Consider the following 26,796-nt stretch of genomic DNA (forward strand, 5'->3'; position numbering starts at 1 on the left):
CTGGTTAAAATTTGTGGAGGAAAGATTACTGTATCGGCGCCCTTCCGTTCGATCAAGGTGTCTCTGTTGCTCCATAAATAAAACGTCCCACTGCTTTTGGTGAGCACTATAAAGGCAGCAGGAAGACTGTCCCCAGGGCATTCCAGACAGGCAGAGAGCACTGGAGCCCAAACAGGTGAGTTCATCGCAGAAGATGCAGTTGGCTGCACCCCGCCCTGTTGTAACTCTCTAGGGATGGGACAGGTCAGGCGCCAGCGGGCAAGGCAGGACAGGCAACAGAAAAGGCGAGACAAAAGCCAAGTGGGTGTCGGACCGGGAAAGTCGCTGCACCTGTCCCCAAGTGGGACAGCACTTCTGCAGCCCAGAGTGTGCGTGGAGCACACTGTTTAGTGTGGGGAGTACGGGACCCTTTCTCTGTCTCACCCGCCCGGGTCCCGTCCGGCGGAGATTTCAGAACGCGGACAGCGCCCTCACTGTACCCCAAGTCCCCAAAGTGAAGCTCACTCCCTGGACAGCGGGGATTCCCGGGTATCTGGTGCGGGAGACATTGAAGTCCTCAGCTGCGTCCCTCAGGTGGCCTAGGGGCGGTTTGTCCCCAGCGCCAAGGACTGCAGGACCGGGTTGACTCTCCAGCATCGCTACCACAGGCGTCACCCGATCCGTGCGCCCAGGTGCCCGCTGCGGACTGCTTCTTGCCTGTCTCTCCTCGTCGCGTCCCCCGCTGGTCGGTGGTCGCAGACCATGGCAACACCAGGTAGTCGCTCGGAGCCGTCGCAGCTCGCCGAGTACAGCTGCAGCTACGTGGTGTCGCGACCGGTGTACAGCGAGCTCACCTTTCAGCAGCAGCGAGAGCGGCGCCTGCAGGAGCGCAGGACGCTGCGGGACAGCCTGGCGCGGAGCTGCAGGTACAGGGGCAACTGGCAGGTTCCGGGGCGACTCCAGGGAAAGAAGCGCTCGCCCTGCGGTGGGGTGCGGTGTACCCGCCGCGCTCGTGCTTCTCCTCGCACAGTTCCAGGACAGAGGTGGAATCACTGCAACTTTGTCTGGAGAAACTCCTTCTTGGAGAAGGAGGCGTCCGGCCACGACTCCACTCCTGTTTCACTTTTTCTCTTCTTTTTCAAATGAAATCTTAAGTGCACCTTGGGGTCCAGTGGCTGCTTGTTTCCTTCTTGTGAAAACCAGGCTAGGGAAAAGCGTTATGAAGGGGCTCATAGCAACCGATGATGGACAAGCCTGGACACACCAAGGTCAGGATCACTTTCAGAGACCTGGGATTAAAGCGGGGAGAGAGGTGTTCCAAGTGCTTCCGGAGGCAGTGGGTCCCCTAGGGTTAACCACCACGTCTCTAAAGACCATTGAGTCCCAGAACCAGATACCATAAACTTAAAACATTTGGCAGACACTCAACTAATCGCCAGATTTCTTAAGAAACACTTCAGTTACCTACTATCTCCCTCACTGCCACTCACTTTCTTCCTCTAGCATTATCTTAATAAAATATTTTGTTAATTCTTCGAGGTTTGTTTTTGTTTTTTTGTTTTTTTTTGAGTCAGGATTCCTCTGTGCAGCCCTGGCTGTCCTGGAACTCACTCTGTAGACCAGGCTAGCCTTGAACTCAGAGATTCTCCTGCCTTTGCCTCCTGAGTACTGCGATTAAAGGTGTGTACCATCACCCCCAGGCTTGCCAGCATGATTTTTAAAAATTCCATGTATTGGATCTTTGGTTTGTTACTGTTCTCCCTTGGTATCTATAGGGGATTGGTTTTAGGACCCCCCCCCATAGCACCCCCTCCCAAATTCCCAAGTTTCATTCATTCATATATATATATCTTAATGTTCTCATGTAACCCATACACCTCCTGGCAGTTTTAACTATTTCTAGACTATAATACTTAATACCATGCAACAGCACTGTTAACCACTGTCACACTGTAAAGTTTAGGAAATAAGGGGGAAAACCCCTTCATACTTTTATTACATTTTTCTTATTTTTTTATCTGCAATAGGTTGAACCCTCAAATCATGTGGCAGATAAGGAGAGCCATCATTTATATTTTTAGTGTGTACCTCCGAGAATTTAAAAATATATAATTGTGTCTTATTGTCCACCTAAAATAATTTCTTAATATCAAACTTGGATGACCTATTAAACTTTGCAATTATTTCATAAATGCAATTTTTAAAATTACCTTTAAAAAGTGGAATTCCTATCTATTGATATTTTTCTTTTTATCTATAGGATGTTAAATTTACAACTGTTAAGTAACATGGTATAAATTCATCACACTACAAGTTTTGTTAAAAAGCGGCTCTAGGCTTGTATTGCCAAAATAGCCCCGTGTTTATTTTTCTTTAAAGAAGGCAATGCCAGTGTTAGGAGCCTAAAAATTAATCTCACACAGAGACTCCCCACTGATCATAATCTGGTTGTGTTAGAAAACTAGTTCTTGTGTAGAGATATTTTCTCAGAGGATTAAAAGGGTGAACGAGGGGAGGAGACATTTAATCCCGTGTTTCCTAGAACAGTGGATTTAAAAGGATAGATACAATTCTTGGCAACAACATTGCAAGCACTTTGGTGTCCATATTTTCCTCATGAAACTCATTATTTTTCTGACTACTTAGAAAAAAGCAGCAGAATTTGGTTCATGACTTTGTGATTTGCAACCACGGTCAAAAACTGATGCAGACCTCTTATTTTCCTGCTTTTCAACAGTTGCTCCAGAAAGAGAGCCTTTGGTGTACTGAAGACTCTCCTTCCCATTCTGGACTGGCTCCCCAAATACCGAGTCAAGGAATGGTTGCTCAGTGACGTCATCTCTGGAGTCAGCACTGGACTAGTGGCAACCCTGCAAGGTAAGATGCTGGCGGATAGGTCTCAAGGGATTGTGTGCTACTGTCCCCACAGGGACTCATGACTTCCCACTCCTCTTCCCATGGACCAAGCGCTCACACTCTTCTCAAGTCCTTCATTCTTCTCTAGGGTATCTTAGAGTCACCTGTCTTCCCTTCCATAAAGAATTTTCCTAGGGAACATTGTTGTTTCTCTGGCTGTGTGACTCCAGATTATAGGCATGTGCCAAGCCAGAGCTCCGCAAAGATACTGACCACAGCACACAGTGAGAAATATGCATTGCATTCTGGTATGTACGCGCATAGCTAAAGTTTGTAAGGCAGTACTTCTCCTCACTTCAAGCAATAAGTTCTGATAGTCTTTTTCTGTTCTGATGGTTTTTAAAAGCCAATTCTTTCAGCTCATTAAATTACCTTATTTCCATCCCCACATAGATCTTGACCTGGAGTGTGAAATCACTTTAAAGAAAAGTATCTTAGCTTGGGTCGCGCTCCAACTTCCCCATAGCTCCCACAGCACAACAGAACTCATTTATTTGGTGCATTTTACAGATCACCTAGTTTGCTGCAGAACTAGGTAAATTATCAAGTTATCAAGTCTAAGATGCAGCGAAGGATCCCATAGCCCCATGGGAAAACGAATATTCAGAGTTTAGTGTGCTGAGAACTGTGGCAGGAATATGGTTCTCTACTAAGACAGTGCAGTGCTGTGCATTTTACCCCCTCTTATGGGATTGCGGATCGCTTCCTGGTCCAAGAGTCCTCCTGAAGGTAGCATCCGAGTTTGTCGAGAGGTGGGAAGTGATGCAGGGCGTGAGCCTATGGAGAAAGGGTTTGAGAACAGACTAGTTTAAAAGTTTGTAATAAACGTTAGGCAAATTGTGCATTAAAATCCAGCTACGTCCAGGGAGTAGTAACACATGCCTTTAATTCCGGCACTCAGGAGGTGGAGGCAGGTGGATCTCTGTGAGTTTAAGGCCAGCCTGGTCTACAGAGTGAGTCCCACGACAGCCAGGGCTACGCAGAGAAACCATGTCTCGAAAAACCAAGAAAAGAAAGCGTGCGGCACTGCTGCCCGGCCGCAGAAGTCTTTACTTGGTGCTTTTCTATGGCACAGAGGCTGCTACTGCTGGACAAGATTAGGACTACTCAGTTTATTCAGAGCAGGCACAGGGACACAGAGAAGGAAGAGGTTCTGCAGCCCCAGTGTGGAGCCTCCGTTGGACCCAGTGTGTTCTCACCCAAAGGTGAGGGGTGGGGCACGTCCTATACTGTAAAGTCTGTGAGGTGAGCTGGCTGTGGAGGAGGTGCACACCTTCAACCCTAGCACCTGAGAGGCAGATACAGGTAGGACTCTGGGTTTGAGGTCTGCCTTGTCTATACAACGAAACTCTGTCTTGAAAAACGAACAAATAACTTTTAAATAAATGCTGTAAAGTGATGGCTCCCCAGGGCTCCTGGGGGAATAGGAGCCTTCTCCACCCCATGGTTGTTAAGGCTCTGTCTAGCACAGAGATCAACATACAGTAGGTAGCTCAGTCAATATTTAACTAAAAGGGCTGAATTTTTTTCCTGACAATAAATCTTTTTTTTTTTTTTTTTTTTTTTTTGGTTTTTCGAGACAGGGTTTCTCTGTGGCTTTGGAGCCTGTCCTGGAACTAGCTCTGTAGACCAGGCTGGTCTCGAACTCACAAAGATCCGCCTGCCTCTGCCTCCAAGTGCTGGGATTAAAGGCGTGCGCCACCACTGCCTTTAATTTTTTATACATGAAACATGTGGGCTTTTTAAGGGTCCCAGCTACTCTCAGTTGTCATAGATAACTTGTTTATAAAGATCAATTTTACCACTGAGGAATGGAGTTCAAAGGCAGTGTTCAATCTGGCATGCATGGGGTCTTAGGTTTAACCCCCAGCAGAAGGAAAAGAGATAAATTTCGCTTACTATATTACAGATACACCTCATTTCATTCTTACGTGAATTATTATAGTAATTCTGCAAGAGAATTACTATAGCTCCTTTAGCAATGAGAGGTCTAGTAATTCTTGTCCTGACTTTGGAGTGGGTGAGAGGTAGTGTTGGGGCTCGAATCCATTCTTAAGTTGAACACCATAGTTCCTTATTTTACAGGCAGCTTGTTTTCCAGAAATAATGCTATAAAGTTATCTTTGCTAGGTAAGTTTCTGGAAGGTTAATTGGCTCTCGGACATAATAAACTTTTATGACTAATTCTGTACATCAAGAATTTGGCCATTAGCTGGGCGGTGGTGGTGCACTCGGGAGGCAGAGGCAGGCAGATCTCTGTGAGTTTGAGGCCAGCTGGTCTATAAGAGCTAATTCCAGGAGAGGCTCCAAAGAAACCCTGTCTCAAAAAAAGAATTTAGCCATGACTAACAGGCACAGATCTTGTGGATCAAGTCCAGATAGGAACTCATTTGGAAATGAAGGTTTGTTTTGGATACTGCGGGTAAGGAAGGCCTAACTGAAGAGGAGAGATTTAGACAGAGCCCAGGGGATGACTGGAAGCCACCTATGTGAAAACAGACTGGTCCTGAGGACAAACAGGGAGGATCCAGAGAATTCTGGTGAGGTGAGCGTACCAGGGAGGGTTGCTGATGAGGAGATAGATCTGAGATAAGACTGGGCAAGGCCAGGGATTGGGTGAAGCCCGGAGACACTCTTGGGAACTGCTTAAATATTGTCTCCAGGGCACCTCACTGCTTCACCCTAAACCCAGCCCTGAGGATAGGTTTGTCTCCTTGAGCAGGAACAGGCAGCACTTAACACCACAAGACATGAAATATTTTCTACAGCCACCACCACATCACCAAGTACTGGTGAGTGCAGCAGCAAACCAGGCAGCTCAGCCAGACGGTGCCAGACAGAGCTCAGTGCCCACTGGGGCTCGAGATCAGAATATTTAGAGCACAGTCAGTCTTGGTGCAATGCCTCGGTCTAGATTGTGTGCTTGGAAGCTATTCTGGGGCACATGAATGTTTGGGGGCTTCCAGGTGTAGGAAGGGAGGTGGGGAGAAGACAAGAGAACATTTGTGAAATCCCTGGGCTGAGCTGAGCCAGGATGGAAGTGAGGGCAAGACGGCACAGCAGTATGAACTGAGTGGTTGCTTCAGAGTAGAAGTCTTATGAAGACAAAGCAATACCCCAGTAAAGATTCCAGAGTGGGTAGACTGGAGGGCTCCAGGCCACAGCTAACAAGAGGAGGGCTCAAGTCAGAAGCTATCCTGCATCTGCAGGGGTGACAGTCTATGACTTGCTTGCTAGCTGGGCCCTTGGACATGCTCGGAGAGGGGTCTGGGTTTGCTCAGGGTAGTGTGTGTGTGTGGGGGGTCTTTTGACTCCTGGTATTAAAAAATAAATTTCTGTTAACCAACAAAAGACCCACAAGCCTTTTATAGGTATTTTTACTCATAACTATAGGAAACTTCCTGTCTGTTTTTTATCTCGGACGTTAATTGGTTTACTTAGCACACATTATGAATTTATGGCTCAGCTTTTTAAAGCGAAGGAGTCTAAATTCAAAGCCTGTTGGTTGTATCCTCTCATGGTGGAAGGCCCTGTCATTTGAGATGGCTTCAATTTAGCTTACAAGTCATGCCAGCACCCAGCCTACCTTCAGCGGAGAGTTCACACTTTCAATCAATAGTTTAGGTTTCTTTACAAACCATATTATTTTAAAAATGTTGTACTAAATTCCTTGTAACAAAGATAACTATGCTTTACACGAATAAAAGTTACCCTAAATAGACAATGTGTATAAAACTGCAAACATCCCTGTTTCCCTCATGTATAATAAGGTGTGTAGGAGAAGGGGCAGAGAAGAAAAATGAAGGAGAAATGGAGTTCAGGGAATGCTAAGTTTAAGGACTTGAAACCTGTCCATAGGAAACAGGTAAGTTTTAAAAATCATTATGAACAGTCTTTTATTAATGACTCAAAGGGCTGAATTTTCACTCCTGAAGCATGAATTCTGGAGAAGTACTATGTGTTAAAGCATGCTGATTGCTGAAATATTTAACTAAGGAAACGAATATGTCATTATCCTTTTCCAACTCCCATGTCCACTGAAATGTTGGTTCCTCCATAGCTTGAGATTCATAGCCCAGAGACTGCCTGGACAGCCCTCTGGGGGATCAGCTGCCCTCATCGGGGTAGAGTTGTCTCAATATTTATCTAATTTCTGCTCTCTAGCCAGGAAAGAGAAGTGCAATGATGCCTGCATCCTTCAGAACACAAAGAAATGCGAGTTCAAACAGAACTATCCACATAAACTGGTCTGGGCTTTGGGACTGGATTAACCAAATTATACCGGAACTGATTTGATCATTTTCCGACTGATATCATCAGCCAGTGACTGAATTACTGAGCAATGGAGTCAGTTCATTCAAGCAGGGGATGGGTGTAGAGACATGCATTATTATCCCAGCCAAGCCATAGTCCACATCCTAGCATAGCCAAGGTCTGCATGCAAAACAAGAGAACCACTCAGGACCGGCTGGTGTTTTGAATCCATAAACTGAGTATGTCTATGAAAAGCCTTTCTTTGTGTGGTATGGACACGCTGTGGTTTTTGTTTGTGACTTTTACCTTGTTGGTTGCACCTTTAGGGATGGCTTATGCCTTGCTAGCAGCAGTTCCTGTTGAATATGGTCTCTACTCTGCCTTTTTCCCCATCCTGACGTATTTTGTCTTTGGGACATCAAGACACATCTCAGTTGGTAATTACAAGCATATTTTACAGCTGTGTTTGTCCATTTGTAAAATGTTCCTGCTATGTTGTATATACAGTGCCTCCAGACCTTTCCCAGTGAGGCACAGAGGAGTCAAACTCCAGGGCCTTGCCTACTTTCTTTATTAAATGACGTTGTTAGCTTTATACGTAACTGTGCTTTAATAAGATGAAATTGAAAGATTGAAAATTAAACCTTACTTTTAGTTTTATGACAGTTTAAAATTTAAAAGTGTAATAAAATTGGCTCTATTTAAAAGTGCTCTCTTTCAATACATTACAGAGAAAATAAATCCTTACAGTATCTAAATCCACTTACATCGCTAGGTTAAATTTGTATTTACTGAGTTATGGTCACCAAATACATATTCCTTACTTCAGTAAAGAACATACTGATTTCAGTAAAGTTTTTGTGGAAGGCTGGCAGAATCCTGCCAAGACAATTTAGAAAAAGCTTTGTATTCCTTCTTGGCATGACTCACAATGGGTTTTCCTTTGGTTCCTAACATTCAGGGTTATTTTTTTTTCTGGAATATTCCAGCAAATAAATGTTTTGATATGATTTGATGTGACTTTGACACCAACAATGAAGATAACTTTGCTGCCCCATTTATGTGCTGGTGAGGTTTGTTGTCTGGATGACCCTCTAGAGACAAATGTAATCCCATCCTCAACCCCCTCCCATGCCCTTGTGCATGGCTGTGTCTCTCACAGGCTCTAGCTTCTGACCTGTCTGCAGAAGCGGGTCAGGGGGAGCTTATTAACCTCTGACCTGTCTGTAGAAGAAGGTCAGGGGGAGCTTATTGGCTGAATCAACTTCTACGGAAAACCAGTCAGTAAGAGACAAGTGGATTTGCCTCTGGCATTCGCTATGTTTAGATTTTCCTGGTTACTAAGTTTGAGTATTGAGACCTCTCAATCATAAAACATTTTATAATCAAAGGATAGGAAGGATAAGTAAAATAGAAAAATAATAAGAAAGAAGAAATCAGAACTTTAAAAAGATAGGATTTTATTAACTGGCATATGATAAGAAAGAACCTATATTCCAATCCTTTGCCAGTCTGGATGGTATTGGTGGAGGTACTTGTATCCGGAGATGAGGATTTTGGATACTCTAAAAGATGAGATCATAGGGGATAAATATTAAATTGATCAAGCAAGGATTCAGTTTGTGTGTGTGTCTCTGCCAGGAAATCTTTTCTGATAACTCCCACAGCCTGTGCCATGAAGATCCCACACAGGAGGGCCTGGCACTGTCTCTGTAAACTCACAAAGTGTGCCCAACACTGCCTTTCTGCCTCCTACCTACATCCCACTTGTCCTCTCTGAGTCAGGAATGCCTTGAGATATAGCTACTCTTCGGCTTCTCCCAACAGCAGTTCTTAGTTACAGCCAGCTCTCACACACCTTCACAATAGTACATAGACATGTTGAGTCCAAATGTCTGATCCATTATCGGTTAGTTGTTACACCCAGCTATCAATCACACACCTTTGTAATTGTACGTGGACATGTTGAGTCCAAATGTCTGATTCGTTATTGCTTAGCTGACAAAGCCTTTGTCCCCAGGCCCTTTCCCCGTGGTCAGTTTGATGGTGGGATCTGTTGTTCTGAGCATGGCTCCCGATGACCACTTTCTTGTGCCCAGTGGTAACGGAAGTGCATCAAACACGACCACGATAGATACTGGAACCAGAGATGCGGCAAGAGTACTGATTGCAAGCACCCTCACTCTTCTGGTTGGAATCATACAGGTAATAAATAGGCTTATGTGTAAACACAGATGAGTGTGATTCATATTTGAAATAATTAATTTTAAAATATGGAGACTTATGCATCGAACTGCAAAACAAAGTCCTTGAAATAAAAATTATTTTTAGTTCTGTTATTTTCTAAGTAGCATTGTTTTTAGTCAGATTCTAAAATGACTTTGAAAACCTTGAAAGCTTAAAACACAAAAACCAAGTCAAACAGACAAACAGAAACCAGAATCCCTTGTCAGCAAAGTCTGAGACAAGAAAGCCAACAGAACACGTGATTCAGCTGAGGGAGAACGTGTAATGCCGTGGAGGGCAGTGTTTCTACTGATGCAAAGTTTGATTTGCTAGTATTTCCAGAGAATTGTTTCTTCTGTCAGGCAGACACCTAACGTTTTCCTTTCTTCTTACTTTAGCTGGTATTTGGAGGTCTGCAGATTGGATTCATAGTGAGGTACTTGGCAGACCCTTTGGTTGGTGGATTCACAACAGCTGCCGCCTTCCAAGTGCTGGTGTCGCAGCTGAAGATTGTGCTCAATGTGTCAACCAAAAACTACAATGGCATCCTCTCCATTATTTATGTAAGTGCTGCGTTACCACTGCAGAGACACCACTGTTCCCTCTCTCCAGACTGAGCCTGGAGAATCCGTTCTCTGGGTACACTCAGAGTCATCAAAACACACTGAAATTTCTGAAATAAGCAAACCGTCATTTATTTTAACTGCTCCAGTGCTATGGCCTCCAGAAACAACACACATCTGAGGTAGCATACCAATAAAGATGACAGGGCCGAGATGTTACAGACATCTATTCCCTCGTTGCCTCTGATAAACCCCTAGACATATCAGACAAGGTAGTGGCTGAAAAAAAAGTTCAGGTTTAGCCGGGCGATGGTGGCGCATGCCTTTAATCCCAGCACTCGGGAGGCAGAGGCAGGCGGATCTCTGTGAGTTCGAGACCAGCCTGGTCTACAGAGCTAGTTCCAGGACAGGCTCCAAAGCCACAGAGAAACCCTGTCTCAAAAAACAAAAAAACAAAAACAAAAAAGTTCAGGTTTGGAGCTAGGTGGGTCTGGATTAAAACTTTGACTTTACCACTTACAAGCCTTATGAACAAATCACCATGCCTCGTCTCTGCAGAAATTGCAGAATGGATTCTGCAAATAGCAGCTACCTCATTGAATTGTTAGAGGTGAGTGGCTGGGTAATTGGTTCAGGGGATGGCATATAGCAAGTTCCAGAAACATTATGATGGGATTATTATTTCAAGCCTTTCTTTTTCTGTCTTGTTTTTAAAATGAAATGATTGGAAATGTGTCTCTCAATCCTTTTCTAATTATGAGCATCCATAAACTGCATAATGTAAATGTCTCAGCAATTATAAGTGAAAAGGAACATTAGATTCAAAGCTGATTCAACTTGCAAAAGAGATGCAAAAGAAAGATCTGATCCTACAAAGTGGATTTTGAAGTTCTTAGGTCTAAGTATATGCTCTATATGAAGTATGTTACAGATGCTTGGGAAATGGTAATAATAGTAACATGATGTCATTCTGATTGGAGAAATGAAGCCATGCAGAAAAGCATCAAAAAAAATTGCCCCAAACAAAACAAAACAACAACAACAAAAAAAAACCCAGGAACTGAGCATGTAGCTCAGTTGATAGAGTGCGTGCCAAACATACGTGAGCCCTAAGTTCAACTTCCATCACAAGATGCATGCCTATAATCCTAACATTGGGGAAATAAAAGCAGGAGGATCAGAAGTTCTGAGCTATCTTCACCTACACAGTGATTTGAAGTCAGCCTGAGCTAAAAGATTAGAAAATTAACATCTGAAAACATATAGCCATACACATCTATAAAAGGGCAAGGTGCCATAATTCCTCACTACTCCGCGTATTGCTCCATCCTTTAGTGAACGTTATCAAGTGCTCGCAGCAGGCTGGATACCAGGCTAACAGAATAGATGGAGAAAGAGTAGCACCATGGCTAACAGTCATAACATAACACCAACAGACTGGAGTTAGAGTCTTGTTTCGACTACTTTCTACTTCTGTGGATTTGAAAATGTTGAATATCGTGTGGTCCTGCAGCTAGAGAAATGGGTCAGTGTTTATGAGCACTTGATTTTGTTGTTGTTGTTTTGTTTTGTTTTTTTCTCAGAAGCTCTGGCTTCATTCCCAGCCCCACACGGTGGTTCGCCACTCTCTTTCAGGATCCATCTGCTGTCAGTGGCCTCTCAGTCAAGGGTGAGGAATTCTGAGTCCTCACTTCATGCCAGGATTCTGGTTGACTTAAATGTGTAGGGCTTATGCAAGCAACCACAGCTGCCGTGAGTTTAGGAGTCAGTGGTGCTGTTACTTCTATAAGACACTATTTCACTCCCTGATTTCAGCCTCCTCAAATCTTCCTGCCCCTTTTCTGTAGTTCACTGAGCCTTCGGGGGATGGTGATAAAGACACTCTACTGACTCTCATTCTCTGGTCTTTGATCAATTGTGAGTTTCCAAGTTAACCACTGCACACTGCACAAAGAGGCTTCTCTGATGAGGTCTTGAAGCTGCCCCATTTTATTGGCATAGAGATGAATCCAGAGGGCAGTTTGGTAGTCTGTCTGCTTAGCAGAGTAACAGCAAATAGGCTCACCTCTGGGGTCCAACACAGGCTGTTTTTTGATTCAGCATGTTTCTATCTATCTATCTATCTATCTATCTATCTATCTATCTATCATCTATCTATCTATCCTGAAAGTATCTGTAGCAGGAGATGCTGGGAGGTGATTGGAAAAGGTTGTTACAGTCTTTCAGAGAGGAACTAAAAGAAAGTCAACTCTGAAAGTTATCCAGCGCCTTTTCTCAGATACATATTAAGCATATGTTTTTCCTTATGGCTTTGTAGTGGTGATAACTATTATCCAAATGAAGTGGTTTTAAAATTTTTTTAAACAATATAATGGATAAAATATTAGCCATACCTGATATCTCAATTTGACCTGTGTTTAGAATTCTAGGCTAAACTGCAGAATTATATTGATCTATAATTTAGAACTCTGACAAAAATTAAATTATAATTACTGTTAAGTCCTTTCTTGGAATTTATTTTATTGTCAACAGTCAGGCCACTTTAATTTATATAGCTGAGATTTATTCCTCTACAGATTAAACTTTCTGTTATAGAACTTTCCACGAGAAATGCTGAGCTCACAGTGCAAGCAGCTATAGGTCACATGTTTTGCTCAGTGCAGGTGTGTGATTTTGCTCTTTGTAGCATTTAAAATGCACCAGGGATTCTTGGAACTTTATTCAGGTTTATTTTAAATCTATGTGTGAATATTTGCCTGCATGTATGTGCACCATGTGTCTACACAGTGTCTACAGAGGCCAGAACACAGCACTGGATCCTCTGGAACTGGAGTAACAGATTTTTTTCTTTTGTTTTTTGAGACAAAATTTCTCTGTAGCTTTGGAGCCTGTCCTGAAATTAGTTATTTTTTTAATTGATTTTTATTGAGCTCTACATTTTCCCATCCCTCTGTCTCTCCCCTCCCCTCCCCTTCAACTCTCTTCCAAGGTCCTCATGCTTTCAATTTACTCAGGAGACCTTGTCTTTTTCTACTTCCCATGTAGATTAGATCCATGTAAGTCTCTCTTAGAGTCCTCATGGTTGTCTAAATTCTCTCTGATTGTGGTTTGTAGGCTAGTTTTCTTTGCTTTATGTTTAAAAACCACTTATGAGTGAGTACATATGATAGGTGTCTTTCTGGGTCTGGGTTATCTCACTCAAAATGATGTTTTCTAGTTACATCCATTTGCCTGCAAATTTCAAGGTGTCTTTATTTTTTTCTGCTATGTAGTACTCCATTGTGTAAATTTACCACATTTTCCTTATCCATTCTTTAGTCGAGGGACATTTAGGTTGTTTCCAGATTCTGGCTATGGCAAACAATGCTGCTTTGAACATAGTTGAGCACATGTCCTTGTTGCACAATTGAGAATCCTTTGGATATACACCCAAAAGTGGTATTGCTGGGTCTTGAGGAAGGTTGTTTCCTAATTTTCTGAGAAATCACCACACTGATATCCAAAGGAGTTGTACCAGCTTTCACTCCCACCAGCAATGCAGGAGTGTTCCCTTTTCCCCACAACCTCTCCAGCATAAGTTGTGATCAGTGTTTTTGATCTTGGCTATTCTTACAGGTATAAGATGGAATCTCAGAGTTGTTTTGATTTGCATTTCTCTGATGGCTAAGGATGTTGAGCAGTCCTTAAGTGTCTTTTAGTCATTTTAGATTCCTCTGTTGAGAGTTCTCTCTTTAGATTAAGTTACAGATGTTTTTTTTATTATTTTTATTTTTTTTATTGCGAAAAGAAGAAAAAAAAACATAAACAAAAAACAAGTTTCCACCTCCTCCCAGCCTCCCATTTCCCTTCCCCTCCTCCCACCCTTCTCCCCCTCCTCCCACCCTAAGGTCGTGCTCAACTTCCTTAGCAATCAGGGAAATGCAAATCAAAACAACTTTGAGATATCATCTTACACCTGTCAGAATGGCTAAACTCAAAAACACCAAGGATAACCTTTGCTGGAGAGGCTGTGGAAGAACGGGTACCCTCATCCATTGCTGGTGGGAATGCAATCTTGTGCAACCACTGTGGAAGTCAGTGTTTCGGTTTCTCAGGAAATTCGGGATCAACTTACCCATGGACCCAGCAATACCACTCTTGGGAATATACCCAAGAGATGCTCTATCAAATGACAAAAGCATTTGTTCAACTATGTTTATAGCAGTATTATTTGTAATAGCCAGAACCTGGAAACAACCTAGATGCCCTTCAATGGAAGAATGGATGAAGAAAGTATGGAATATATACACGCTAGAGTTACAGATGTTTTTAAGTCACATGAAGGTGCTGGAAATCAAACCCAAGACTCTGGTACAGCAGTCAGTGTTCTTAACCTATGAGCCATCTTTATAGCCCCAAGAGGTTCTTTTTATTCAAAGGATTAATTATCTGTGCTACCTTTTGCTAGAGTCACCCAGGAAGAAGGAGTCTCAACTGAGGAATTTCCTTCATCAAACTGGCTTGTGAGCGTATGTGTGGGCCGTTTTCTTCCTTAATGACTGGTGTTGGGGAGGGCACAGCCTACTGTAGGCGGTACCATTCCTAGGCAGGTGTGTAGTCCTGATTGTAAAAGAAAGCAAGCTGAGCAAGCCAATAAGCAGTGTTCCTCAGTGGTTTCTACAGAAGTCTCTGCCTTGGCTTCCCCAATGATGGACCTGGAAGCCAAATAAACTTTTTCCTTCCCAAATAGCTTTTGCTCAGAACATTTTATTACAGTACCAGAAACCAAACTAGGACAACTTTTAAAAATTAAATAAGAATCATGGAGTAACTTTAAAAATAATTTTGAAATGTGTCTGTGTGTATTCATGTGTGTGTGTGTGTGTGTGTGCACACATACATGTTTGCCCATATGTAGAGGCCGAGGCTGATGTCAGGTGTCTTCCTGGATTGCTGTCCACCTTGCTTTTAGAGACAGGGCTTCTCACTGAATTCATCAAGCTGCCTAGGCTGCCTGGTCAGTGAGCTCCAGGGACCCACCTACCTCAACTTCCCTGGTGCTGGGTTCCAGACAGGCATTGCAGTACTCAGTCTTTTATCTGGGTACTGAGAGTCTGAACTCAGGAGTTTATACTTGAGTGTCAGACACTACATTGACTGAGCCATTTCCCCAGCCCTGTTGATGATTTTTGTAAAATGAAATATTTTTATGATTAGGGTAGTCGGTCCAAATGGAGGGAGGGAGGAAGAAAGAGAGAGGGGGGAGGAAGGGAGGAAGGAAGGGAGGGAGAGAGAGAGAGAGAGAGAGAGAGAGAGAGGTTTTAAACAGGCTGCTCCTGAACTCTCTGTTGTACACTATTATAAAGAGTCAGTGAGTCAGTCCAGGCAGGCTTTAAACTCAAGATTCTCCTGCCTCTGCCTCCAGAGTGCTAGGATTGTAGTCAAACAAATGATTTCCAAATTAACTTTCCTGTTTGAAGCTGAAAGTAAACCTCCGTTGTATAAACAGTCAAAGCATTATAGCTAGCTCATGGATTGACAAGAGTTCTCATTAGAAACTTGATTATATAAGGGCAGGCCCCACACCGAAGAGTATTTGTGCAACACAGTTGGGATTGGGAAAGAATACAAAATTGGGTAGATAGGGAGGTGGGAGTGGATCTGAGAGGAGTTGGGGGTGGGATGAGTATGATCAAAATACCTGGTATAAAGTTCTCAAATAATTGATAAAGTACTGTTTTTTAAAAGAAAGTTGATTATGTAAAGAACCAGCTGGCCAAAACGGAATAGCCTCTGGGATAGGTGACAGGATTGTTGCCTCCTGTGTGAGATATCCTGGGATTTTGTTGTGGTAGTATTTCTCCCAGTTTTTCTTCCATTCTTTAGCCACCTGTTTCATCTTGTTGCCCAATATTTCTCTTTAACAATGTTAAGCCGGGCAGTGGTGGCACATACCTTTAATCCCAGCACTCGGGAGGCAGAGGCGGGCAGATCTCTGAGAGTTCGAGGCCAGCCTGGTCTACAAGAGCTAGTTCCAAGACAGGCTCCAAAGCTACAGAGAAACCCTGTATCAAAAAAACAAAAACAATGTTAAGTGTCTCTGGAAAGCAGAGTTAACTTGACATACTGGGTTTAAGGTGAGAGCAAAAATTCTCTCTAAGAGAAAGTTGAAAAGGCTTCCTCCAAGTTAAATGCCTAAATTCTAGCCCCAAAACTTGCTGAGATAAATTTTGCTTGTAAAAAACTCTCCAGCTCCTTACTCCTGGAAGCACTCCAGACAAGTGAGGCTGCTGGCAAAATAAATTGATGTTCCTTATATGCCCGACACCAGATTATCATGATAATTATTTACAGCATTTCCCTTATCTGCATAAATAAACTAAGATACATGTTTTAACTCCTCAGATGCACCATTCCTTTATGTCAAATTAAAACCTAACTATAAACAGATTCATTCAAAGGAAAGTGGCCACTGGCATGACTTGTCTTATAGAAATGAGAGACGCCTCCCTGAGACATGACTTACCTAAGAGGTACAAAAGAACAAAGATGCTACTGTTCTGCCTTGAAGTCTCCCTACTGACACCCTTGAAGACGACTAAGGTTTCCAAGAGTCCTTGTGTTTACAAAACAAAATGGGTTTCCTTGAGCTGGCTTCTCTGTCACTTGGAGAGAACGGCTTTTAGTGTTAAGATAATTCCTAAACAATATATACTTGGCCTATGCACCCGTTCAGTGGTTTTAATTTGCTACAGAGTATTGATCAGTACCACTTGGATTTTCATATGGAACACTTTTTGGAGGTTTTTGTTGCTATAGTCTGCATCATTCAGGTTGGGGGAAGAACATTACTTAGGATGTTGACTGGAACCAAAGAAAAGTAACTAGACCTTTCAGTTTGTCAGATCTCCGAATAGCACCTATACAGCCTCCTTAAGACAAAAATTTGGTTTATTTTTCTGTAAGTAAAAGATAGTATTCCATAGTTTTCCTTGAAAAACTCTCCATTTTATCCTAAAAAATACAGATAAACAAACACAAAAAATTGTAAAAATCACTTCTCCAAGTTAATCACAAATAGTAGCTCTGTGTACATGTGTGTGTTAGAAATTACATGTTCTCAATGTTCCTTGTATTAGTCAATACATTTTTACAACTTTAATAATAGTTTTTTATTATTTATTTATGCAAATGTGTATTTTAGAAATTTTATTGCTTAATGGTCCTTGTATTAGCCAACATATTTTTATGATTTTTAAATCATTATTTAATTACTTGTTTATGTGTACATGTGTATTTTCGTGTGTGCTGCAGAAAAGGCATGGAGGTCAGGGAACAGTTTTCAGGAGTCAGTTTTCTCCTTCAGTCATGCGGTTTCTGAGGATAGGACGAGATCATCAGTCTTGCCAGCGAGTTTTTTAACCCACTGAGCCATCTTACCTGCCCCATTGTTAAGGTGTTTTTACATAAGACTCACATGTGCCATTTGGTGAGATAAAACTGTTCATGTGGGGGAACTGCTTCTAGGTGTGTGTCTGTATAGCATATGTCATATACACTCATGTTCTATTTACAGACACTAATTGAGATTTTTCAAAATATCGGTGACACCAATATTGCAGATTTCATTGCTGGGTTACTTACCATCATCATCTGTATGGCTGTCAAGGAATTAAATGACCGATTTAAACACAAAATCCCAGTTCCTATTCCTATAGAAGTGATTGTGGTAAGTAGAATATATGGTCATAAAATTCAGCACTAATTAGGCTGACAAGCAAGCAATTGTTAAAGTTAATGGAGTTGTTTTTTTCCATTTATTTCTTTTATTTCAGACAGTAGTTGCCACTGCCATTTCCTATGGGGCCAACTTGGAAAAAAACTACAATGCTGGCATTGTTAAGTCCATCCCAAGTGGGTGAGTGTGGCATTCCTCTCAGATAGCACCAATAAACTAAGGCAGTGTTTTGTTTAAGTGAAACTTTTATTGCCAGTTTCGCTATACCACTGATAGTCTTTCTTTCGTGGTATCTTGAAGAAATACCATGTGCACAAAGCATCAGATGAACAGTGCATTTGGAGATCAAGTTCAGGCTGGTCGATAAAAGCAGACCATACATGCTCCGTTTTCTTACAGTGTGACAGGACATGTACATTCAGTACCAGACTCCTGATTAAAATACGTATGTATAATTATGGTGTAACAGGAGCATAATCACAATTAGCATTGATTGCATTATGAACAATTTGTTTAAGGAATCTAGGCTGTTTGGCTTCAATTCCCTACCATGTAATCAACCACACATAAAAATACTATATTTCATACCTATAAATAAGTTGCATTATTTTCATGTAAATTTCACATATATTTAGACATTTTGTGAATTAGAAGAGTAAAAGGCCAAGGTCCTTAATCCATTTCTGTCACTGTCAGCTTGTGTAACCCTGGGAAAGTTCTTTTGTAAGACATCGGCAATCACACAGCTGAAGCCTCAACTCAAGCTTGTGAAATGCCACTGAGAGCTCTCATAAAAATGCAGAACAGATGAAGTAACTCATACTACAGTCAAGAGGAAGCCTACATATTCACCACATCTATAATACTGACTACACCTTTTATAAGTAGGCTTGAGGTCAGTCAATAAGCAGTAGTTTCTCTTCCTTTCAATTAATGATGGCCCGTGTTGTCCTAGATTTTCTATGCTTGTAACCGAGACTCCTCAGTGCTTCAATAGCAAATGGTCTCATTTGAGTAAAACTCCTACAGCTTTTCCAATACCAATTTAAAGATATCTAAAAAAACAACTGGTTCATGAAGCTTATACTGCATATTACCCATTCAAGTGTTAGAAATGTGCCTTTGGTAACACCCTTCACTTGTTTTTAACACAAATTCCTGCTTCACACCTCAAACCTATGTATTCAGACTGCTTGGAGAGGCCTAGAAATGATTCTTTTTCAAAAGTGTCTCAAGTGAGTCTTCTAATAAGGTAACTTTGAGAAAATTTACACTAGAAGATCAACATTAAGGTTGTAAAGGCTACGACCAGAAGAAAAGCAATCATCAAAGTTGCAATGAAACTTGAGCTGCAGAATTTCCACCCCAAAGACTGAGTTGTTTTGTAATCACAGATACTTGTGTAGAAATGTGTAAATGCAGATCTCCTTCCCAGGCCAGAGATGGACTACAGCACATGCCTGCCCTGTGAGTCCCTGCTCCAGTGCTTGCTGTGGGGATTCCCCTTTCCTCACATTGTCTTTTCTGGTGCTCTGAAGAAATTCCTGGCCACTCCCCTTTACAGGATCTTTAGCTTTCTGCCCTTTGGTTCAGTCAAGCTTAGTCCTCTGCTTGCTAACTAAGTTCTGGGGGACCCTTCATGGTAGTGGCCCCACTTGTGGCATTCAGCTATGTCTCCCTCTAGAATAGCATCTATCTTACAGAGGGCTCTCTGAAAACATTTGTGGAGGGAATAAGCTCCCTAAGCCATATCACTACAAATAAGCCACAAGAAAGGTTCTGACTGTCTGACTTGGTGGCACAGACACAATTCTAAAACAATGATATTAACACATCTGTGAAGGAAAGGGTGACATGGAAGGATGACAAAACCAGAGTGGGAATGAGAATGTTTTAGGGGCTGAGGACAGCACCAGGGTAAGAAAAGGAACTTCCTTCCTGCATCTCCAGTCAAATTACTGGCAGCTTCCTTTGATTCTCTGACGGTCAGTGTGACATTCAGTCCCCAGAACAACCTCCCATTGCATAGCCCCAAATAGTGACTCTGTCCTCTCCACATAAGCTTGACAACTCCCCATTGAATAGCCCCAAATGGTGACTATTTTTCCTTCGTAAGCTTGTTTCTTTTCACATTTATTCAGCATGGCCTCATGAGTAGTTAGTTCATACTCCGAGTTACACTATAATGCTAGGTTTTTGTTGATCATGTTGTCTATGTGGGGCCATTTAAGGCTCTTTTGATAGCTCCCATGTCACACTGTGCATATTATACTATGGCAGACTCTTGGTTTTGATTTGATTTTTAGAGCATTTTTTCCTTACTTTCTGTACTCTAATACTAAAAGATAATCTTAAAAATGTCTTGCCTCAGTACATTTCCATCAAAATACTTCAAATATTTCTGTTTGCTTTGTGGTTCTCCAGCTCTCCTGAATGTCTCAGTTTTAGACTGAAGAGACAGTTATGCTTATCTTTTGGAAATCAAGACTCCCATCAGATGACTAAAGTAACCCACTATGTCTATTTGACATCTACCATTTGTACACAAAGCAATACTCCAGATACTTATATCCTCAGCTGTCTGTGTGGAAGCACCTGCCAAGGGGTAGGCAGTGTGCCGGATGTTCAGTGGGTTCCCAGTCTAGTGAGGATAGTCATCCTCCAGGAATCAGTGCTGTGTAGTGGCGGTTAGCTCGCTATGCATTAAAGGACAACTTCTTGATATTTTAAGGATAACATTAACATAGGAATTAGTAAGTAAGGATGCTTGAATAAAACATACAGCTTATAACAAAGAGCACAGCACTTTGGATATACAACAAGGAGTTCATTGCAACTGGAGCATAAAGTAGGCAGAGGAGGTGAGAGGTGAGCGTAGGCATGGAAACCACCATGAGCGGCCTGATATCTTTGTGTCTATATTGGCATTTTGAGGCACTGTTGGAGGGTTTTAAGGCATGAGAGCAATCACTTTTATTAGTACTGTACACAGTGAGTTAAAACAGCTAAGCAACCAGAAGAGGAATCCATTCCAGTACTGTAAGAAATAAGGAGAGTGGTCGCAGTGATGAAATAGAATGTAGAGCCAGGAGAGGTGAAAGGAAGAAGACTGACAAACCTTATCAGCAGATGAGTGGGAGCTGGAGAGGGCTGGAGATCAGCAGGGTGGCTCTATTTTCCTCTCTACTCCTTGTTGGTTAAAAAACACAACCCATTTTGTCTAGTCAGTATCTTAGTGTCCCACAGGAATTCACTCAAACCGGAACTTTGTCTGTCCCTCCAGTCACAGCCTGCCTCTCTCCTGATACAACTGATCTTCATTCTGCTGTGTTTGGTGTGTCCAGTTTTTCATCCATTTCAACAAGTGCTTTTCCTCTACTCCACCTGTCTCCATGATGTGTGTGTGTGTGTGTGTGTGTGTGTACTTTTGTGCTCTGAATTTCACTCTCTTTACCACCTTATATTGTCTCTACTCTAAGTCACTGGTTCCTCTCTTCCTAGTCAATAACAGAGGTGCTGTCATAGTATTTATTGCTATTGTTTTCACTTGGTGTCCTTTGCAGAGAACTTGGAAGTGTGGCCCAGGAAAGGCAGCATGATAGAATGAAGATGGCTTTCTCCTGTGATGTGCCACCTTTGTTTAGATGGATTGGGAAACATTTGCCAAACATTCACATCCAACCTGAAGTGAAACATACAATTAGCATGCTTATTACATTACTCCTCTTTTATGTGTTATTGGGCCCTTTTGGGGAGCACTGTTCCCCATCCTCATGTCTTTAGGATAAGTATGTGTTCATATGCTCCCTTTCCTTCATGAATGAGTCAGACTGGGTTGTCTAGGGCTAACAGGCCCCTGGGGTGACTGTGTAGTTTAGGAAGTGTTATTTCAGGTAACAAGGTATATTCTTGGGGTTATTAGAAGACGTGCAGACAGGGTCTCCATTAATTCACTCTGGACAAATAGTTGACACCGTTGAAATAGAGCAAGAAGCAGAAGTCATGATGGAATATGGTGGGTTTAGGTTCTTCCAGCTTAGGCTGAGCACCAATAGTCACAAGGATCTAACTAGTTAAACTATAATATCTCATTAAACTTTATGAGAAGAGGGCACGGTCATCCTATGACAGCCAATGAAACAATTTATTAAGTTTATACAACATGCCCAAAGTCATAAAGTCACTCAATGACTGAAGTCCGTTGGCTTCATACCTCACAATTTTAAACCCTAGTAATTAAGGATTGGCTAATATTGGAGAACACTACAGTCATGGAGCCAGTGTGCTTTACACTACTATCAAAACTGAAACCTTTTCAGGGCTTAGCTTTGACAGAGCACTAGCTACCTGAAGTAAACTTGACTGGGTCTTGGAAGCACCCTATTAAGTGAGATCTAAGATGAAATCTAGACTTGCAGGTGATTTAATACTGTGTCACTCAAGTGTGTTGTTTCTAACATGCTGACTGTCTACAGTTGGGTTTTATTTCTGGGCCTATACATAGGATAGGAGAAGGACAGAGGAGAAGTCTGAAAATTAACTCTTCTGGGGGCAAGTCTTCGCAACAGCAGAGTCCTGGCAGGCCTTACTATCCAATTACCCAATCTCCAACATGGACCCACTAAAACTTCAAGCCACTCATTTATCTCTTCCGAGTTGCAGTTTTCATATCAAAATGAGAGAGACGGGTTCACTAGTACTCCGAGGTCACTAACTCAAAATTTCTCTACTGTGTGTCTCTAAAACTCCCACTTCCACGTTATCTTTATTTAATTATAAGATACACAGGTGGAAGGACTTGTTTTAATGACTGGGGATTTTGGGGATTGTACTATATGGGCATTCTATAGGTAAATGAAGCTCTTCCTCCAAACTTTTAAATTTAGGAATTAATCTCATAATTGTGTTTATATCTTTCTAGTTTTGCTAAATAATCTGTGAAAACACAGTTATTTTAGTGACTGTGCAGGATGATTATAATTAATAAATTTAATGTGGGATGAGGGTTTTTTCCTTCTGAAAATTAAGATTTTTAAATGTCACGCTCTTTAGGGTTTTCTGCTGAGTTCTTTCAGTATCAAATATTCTTTCTCTTCAACAGAACTGACATTTTTTTTCACACAGACCAAACTTTATAATATACCGAGAATATCCTGTATCACCAGAGACCTTGAAGATGAAACTGTATGAGGAAAAATGTTACATATGCAGTGGCATGGACCCATAGTGACAGATTTATGCATGTCAGGGGCATAAAAACAAAAGCAAAAACACTCTCAGGCAGCCAGTAAGCTAGCACTACCTTCTGATTAAAAACTAGAAAAGCAGATGTCCCTTCTCACGCATCTCAAGTGCTTCTGTTTCCTTGGGCCACGCCCTTCTGTGTGTACCATGGGACTGAGTGGACACAAAGGTTGGGAAAAAGCTGTCAAATCTTCACAACAGTTTTTCACTTACTAGGTTCTTGCCTCCTGCACTTCCGTCTGTGGGCCTGTTTTCCGACATGCTGGCTGCATCCTTTTCCATTGCTGTGGTGGCTTATGCTATTGCAGTGTCTGTAGGAAAAGTCTATGGCACCAAGTATGATTATCTCATCGACGGAAACCAGGTATGGTCACCTATTTGTTGAGCTGAGTTTATAAGACTAAAAGCAAGAGAAGGAAGCACAACTGGGGAGAAATTTTGGTATCACCTAAGGAAACTGATGGTTTCTTTCACTGGCCTTTGTTGAATTGTTTTCTTTCCTGTACTTGATAATTAAACATTTTTTTTTGAAATATGCAAGGTAAGTCACCTTGCTTCTTAAGAAGTAAGCTAAAGTAACACTGCCTTTGTCAGAGTTTCTATTGCTCTGATAAAACATCATGACCAAAAGCAACCTGAGGAAGAAAGGGTTTTATTTCAGTTTATAGCTTGCAGTCTATCACCCAGGGAAGTCAGGGCAGGAACTCAACGCAGGAATCTAGAGACAGGAACTGATGCAGAGGCCTTAGAAGAGCGTGGTTTACTAGTTGCTCCCCATGATTTGCTCAGCTTATTTTCTTATAGCCCCCACGACCACCAGCCCAGGGGTGTCACTGCTATGGTAAGATGAGTCCTCCAATTAATCGTTAATCAAGAAAATGCCCTACAAGCCAGGCAGTAGTGGTGCACTCCTTTAATCACAGCTCTTGGGAGCTAAAGACAAGGGGAATCTCTGAGTTCAAGGTCAGTCTTGTTTACAGAGTTAGTTAGGACATTCAGGGCTACACAGAGAAATCTTGCTAGAACCCACTCTCCCAAAAGAAAGAAAGGAAGGAAAAAGAAAGAGAGAGAAAGAAAGAAAGAAAGAAGGAAGGAAAGAAGGAAGGAAAGAAAGAAGGAAGGAAGGAAGAAAAGAAGGAAAAAAGGAAGGAAGATGCTTTAGATGTCTAGTTACAGGCCAATCTGGTAGGGGAATTTTCTCAAATGAGGTTCTTTCTTTCAAAATGACTCTAGCTTGTGTCAAGCTGACACAAAACTAGCTGTTACAAGCACTAATTAAAAATGCAAGTCCAGTCAGGTCAAATGTAACATAAAAGTCGTCTATCAAGTTAGACAAAAAACTTTCCATGTATTCAAGTAACTCTCAGTAATTTATTTCCCTTATAAATGATTGTTGTATGTATACACATGATGTGTGCATGTGTGTGTACCACAGAACATGTGTGGAGGTCAGAGGACAACTTTCTGGGGTCAGGTCTCTCTCTCTTTTCACCTTTGCATGGTTCTAGAACTTGAATTCATGTTATTGGGTCTGCAAGGCAAATATTTGTATCCACTAAGCCATCCTGATGGCCACTTGGTGAGAGTCTGATGAGCATTCTCTTGGCAACACCACTGTAACCCAGTCTCTCCCTTAGGAATTTGTCGCCTTTGGCATAAGCAATGTCTTCTCGGGATTCTTCTCCTGTTTTGTGGCCACCACTGCTCTGTCTCGAACGGCTGTCCAGGAGAGCACTGGAGGAAAGACACAGGTATGCAGTGACAGTGGGGAACAGGAAGGGGATGATGGCTCAGAGAGGCTTCCACAAGAACTGAACATGACACTTAGCCTTCAGAGAGAGGGACTTGTGCTTCCTCATCTGATCCAACTTGGGTCTCGTCTCTTTGACATGGCCAACCCTTATAAAAGACTTTTTAAGACAAGATTCCCCTGAGTAAATTGGGAGCATGGGGACCTTGGGGGAGGGTTGAAGGGGAAGGGAGAGGCAGGAAGGGGAACAGAGAAAAATGTAGAGCTCAATAAAAAAATCAATAAAGAAAAGACTTTTTAAAAAGCAACATGTATGGTCTCCTGAAACTGTGATTGTCAAATCCTTATGTGTCAGTTCTCACCTGGCTGATAACTACACTCACCTGGGACAGTCACACTCATTAGTAAATAAACAACAATACTGTTTATCAGTTTGTAATCTAGAGAGAACAAGATCCTGGTCTAAAAAAGAAAAAACATAAACCATTTCCCAAAGCTTAGCCTGGTAGCACAGGCCAGTAATTCCCGCTGCTTGGTCAATCCAGGCAAGATTGACCCCAAGTTCCCAAGTACAAGACATCTCTGTTTGGGTTCCAGAATGAATTTGAGACCATCTGTGATAATGATGTGGAACCCTGTCTCAAAAGAAAAAGGGAGAAGAAGCTGAGGATACAGTTTAGTGTAGAACACTTGCTCTGTGTGTTTGAGCCCTCGAGGTCCATCTCCAGCACCACAGCAGGAAAATGAAGCTCTTTGCCGGGTTTCAAGCTATAATATTGTCTTTTAAATGTTGTGTGTGGGTGTTTATCTGCACATATATCTGCGCACCACATATGTGCAGTGGCCTGGGACACCAGAAGAGGGTGTTGGATGCCCCAGGACTGGAGTTACAGATGGCTATGAGCCACCATGTGGGTGTTGGGAGTGCAACGTAGCTCCTCTCTGGAAGAGCAGCCAGTGAGTACTCTTAGCCACCGAACTCACTCCAGCCCCGAGTTATTGTACTTCCCATTCATATTTCCTTTTCAAAAGTGAGCAACTTAGTTCCACACAACAATAATTTGTTAAACAAGACTTTTTGTTGTAATATTTTGGCATTTCTTCCTTAATAATATTTCTGTTCTTGAAGTTCTGAATATGGCTTTAATTTTGCCTCTTAAAGATGGCGTTTAGTTGTTGCTTTCACAAGGTAACCATAAAACTGGCTAATGCCCCTGAAGCCAGTCAGAAAGCCCAGGAAACATTCTCAGAGTCTGCTTGAAACCAGACTCAGCTCCGTGCAGACCAAAGACAAGTCTTAGGCCAGGACTGCATTTCTGTCAAGCTTTAGCTTCCTGACGTAGGAAAAAACATTATTTAGAAAAGAAAGGGAAAAAAAAGGAAGGAAGAAAGAAAGAAAGAAAAAGAGGTCCAAGACTATGAAACAGAATAAACCCAAACTGCTGTAAAACACACACAGTCGTCAAGGGTTTTGTTAAAGCAGAGACCTAAAAATGAAAGGAAATACCAAGAAAACAATGACTCCAGCAGTGACTTGCTAGGAAGAGCTGTAAAGGTTCTCACAGCACATTTGATGTCCCCACAATGTGGCTGACATTGCCACAATACAGACAGTGTCACCATAGTACAGATGACATCATCACATATGCATGATGCTCCTCTCCTTTCAAAATGGCCTCTCCCAATTATTTAACTACATTGAAGCAAATTTTAATTTTAATTTTTAGAGGAATTTTTTATAAGCTTTTTGAAGTTATTTCTGGCATGGAGGAAACAGGTAAAGGAACCCAGTAAGCACTAAGAAGCAAAAGCAGAGCTCTCTGGTCAAGGGGCAGTCTCAAAGCTGCATCTGTTTTAGCAGAAGCTGTCAGCAGCTGGATCCCTGCTGCTCACTATAGAGGTAGGCACTGACCAGCTCCCCAGGGCACGTGGTCCCGCGTGGGTGCACCTAGAGCTGAGCTGCTCACGGCCATTCTCCTGCTGTTATCTCCTAGACAAGGCATGGGCTGCCTGCCCCAGTAATGATGTGTACAGTGCCCTCCTTGGCAAAGGGCTCGGGGATAATGGTGTTCTGGTAAGTTAATATCCTCTGCCACATACTGGCCTGTATTATATTTAGGAGGGAAGGATGCCAGAAGTTCAGCACT

At 42.2% G+C, this 26,796-nt stretch overlaps 1 protein-coding gene across 1 annotated transcript in view; it reads left to right on the top strand.

Moving 5' to 3' along the window:
* The first annotated feature begins 741 nt into the window (after positions 1-741).
* The window catches only part of Slc26a4 (solute carrier family 26 member 4), a 44,945-nt gene continuing 18,890 nt past the window's right edge, over positions 742-26,796 (top strand). The window contains exons 1-9 of the mRNA XM_041658014.1: positions 742-905; positions 2,717-2,856; positions 7,476-7,586; positions 9,170-9,354; positions 9,774-9,938; positions 17,494-17,646; positions 17,753-17,835; positions 23,116-23,263; positions 24,537-24,650. Coding sequence (XP_041513948.1) covers positions 742-905; positions 2,717-2,856; positions 7,476-7,586; positions 9,170-9,354; positions 9,774-9,938; positions 17,494-17,646; positions 17,753-17,835; positions 23,116-23,263; positions 24,537-24,650 — 1,263 coding nt within the window. The remainder of the gene's footprint in view (positions 906-2,716; positions 2,857-7,475; positions 7,587-9,169; positions 9,355-9,773; positions 9,939-17,493; positions 17,647-17,752; positions 17,836-23,115; positions 23,264-24,536; positions 24,651-26,796) is intronic.

This window comes from Microtus oregoni, unplaced genomic scaffold (assembly GCF_018167655.1).
Source record: "Microtus oregoni isolate MIOR12 unplaced genomic scaffold, Mior012 000009F_ref0000495, whole genome shotgun sequence".
NCBI lineage: Eukaryota > Metazoa > Chordata > Mammalia > Rodentia > Cricetidae > Microtus > Microtus oregoni.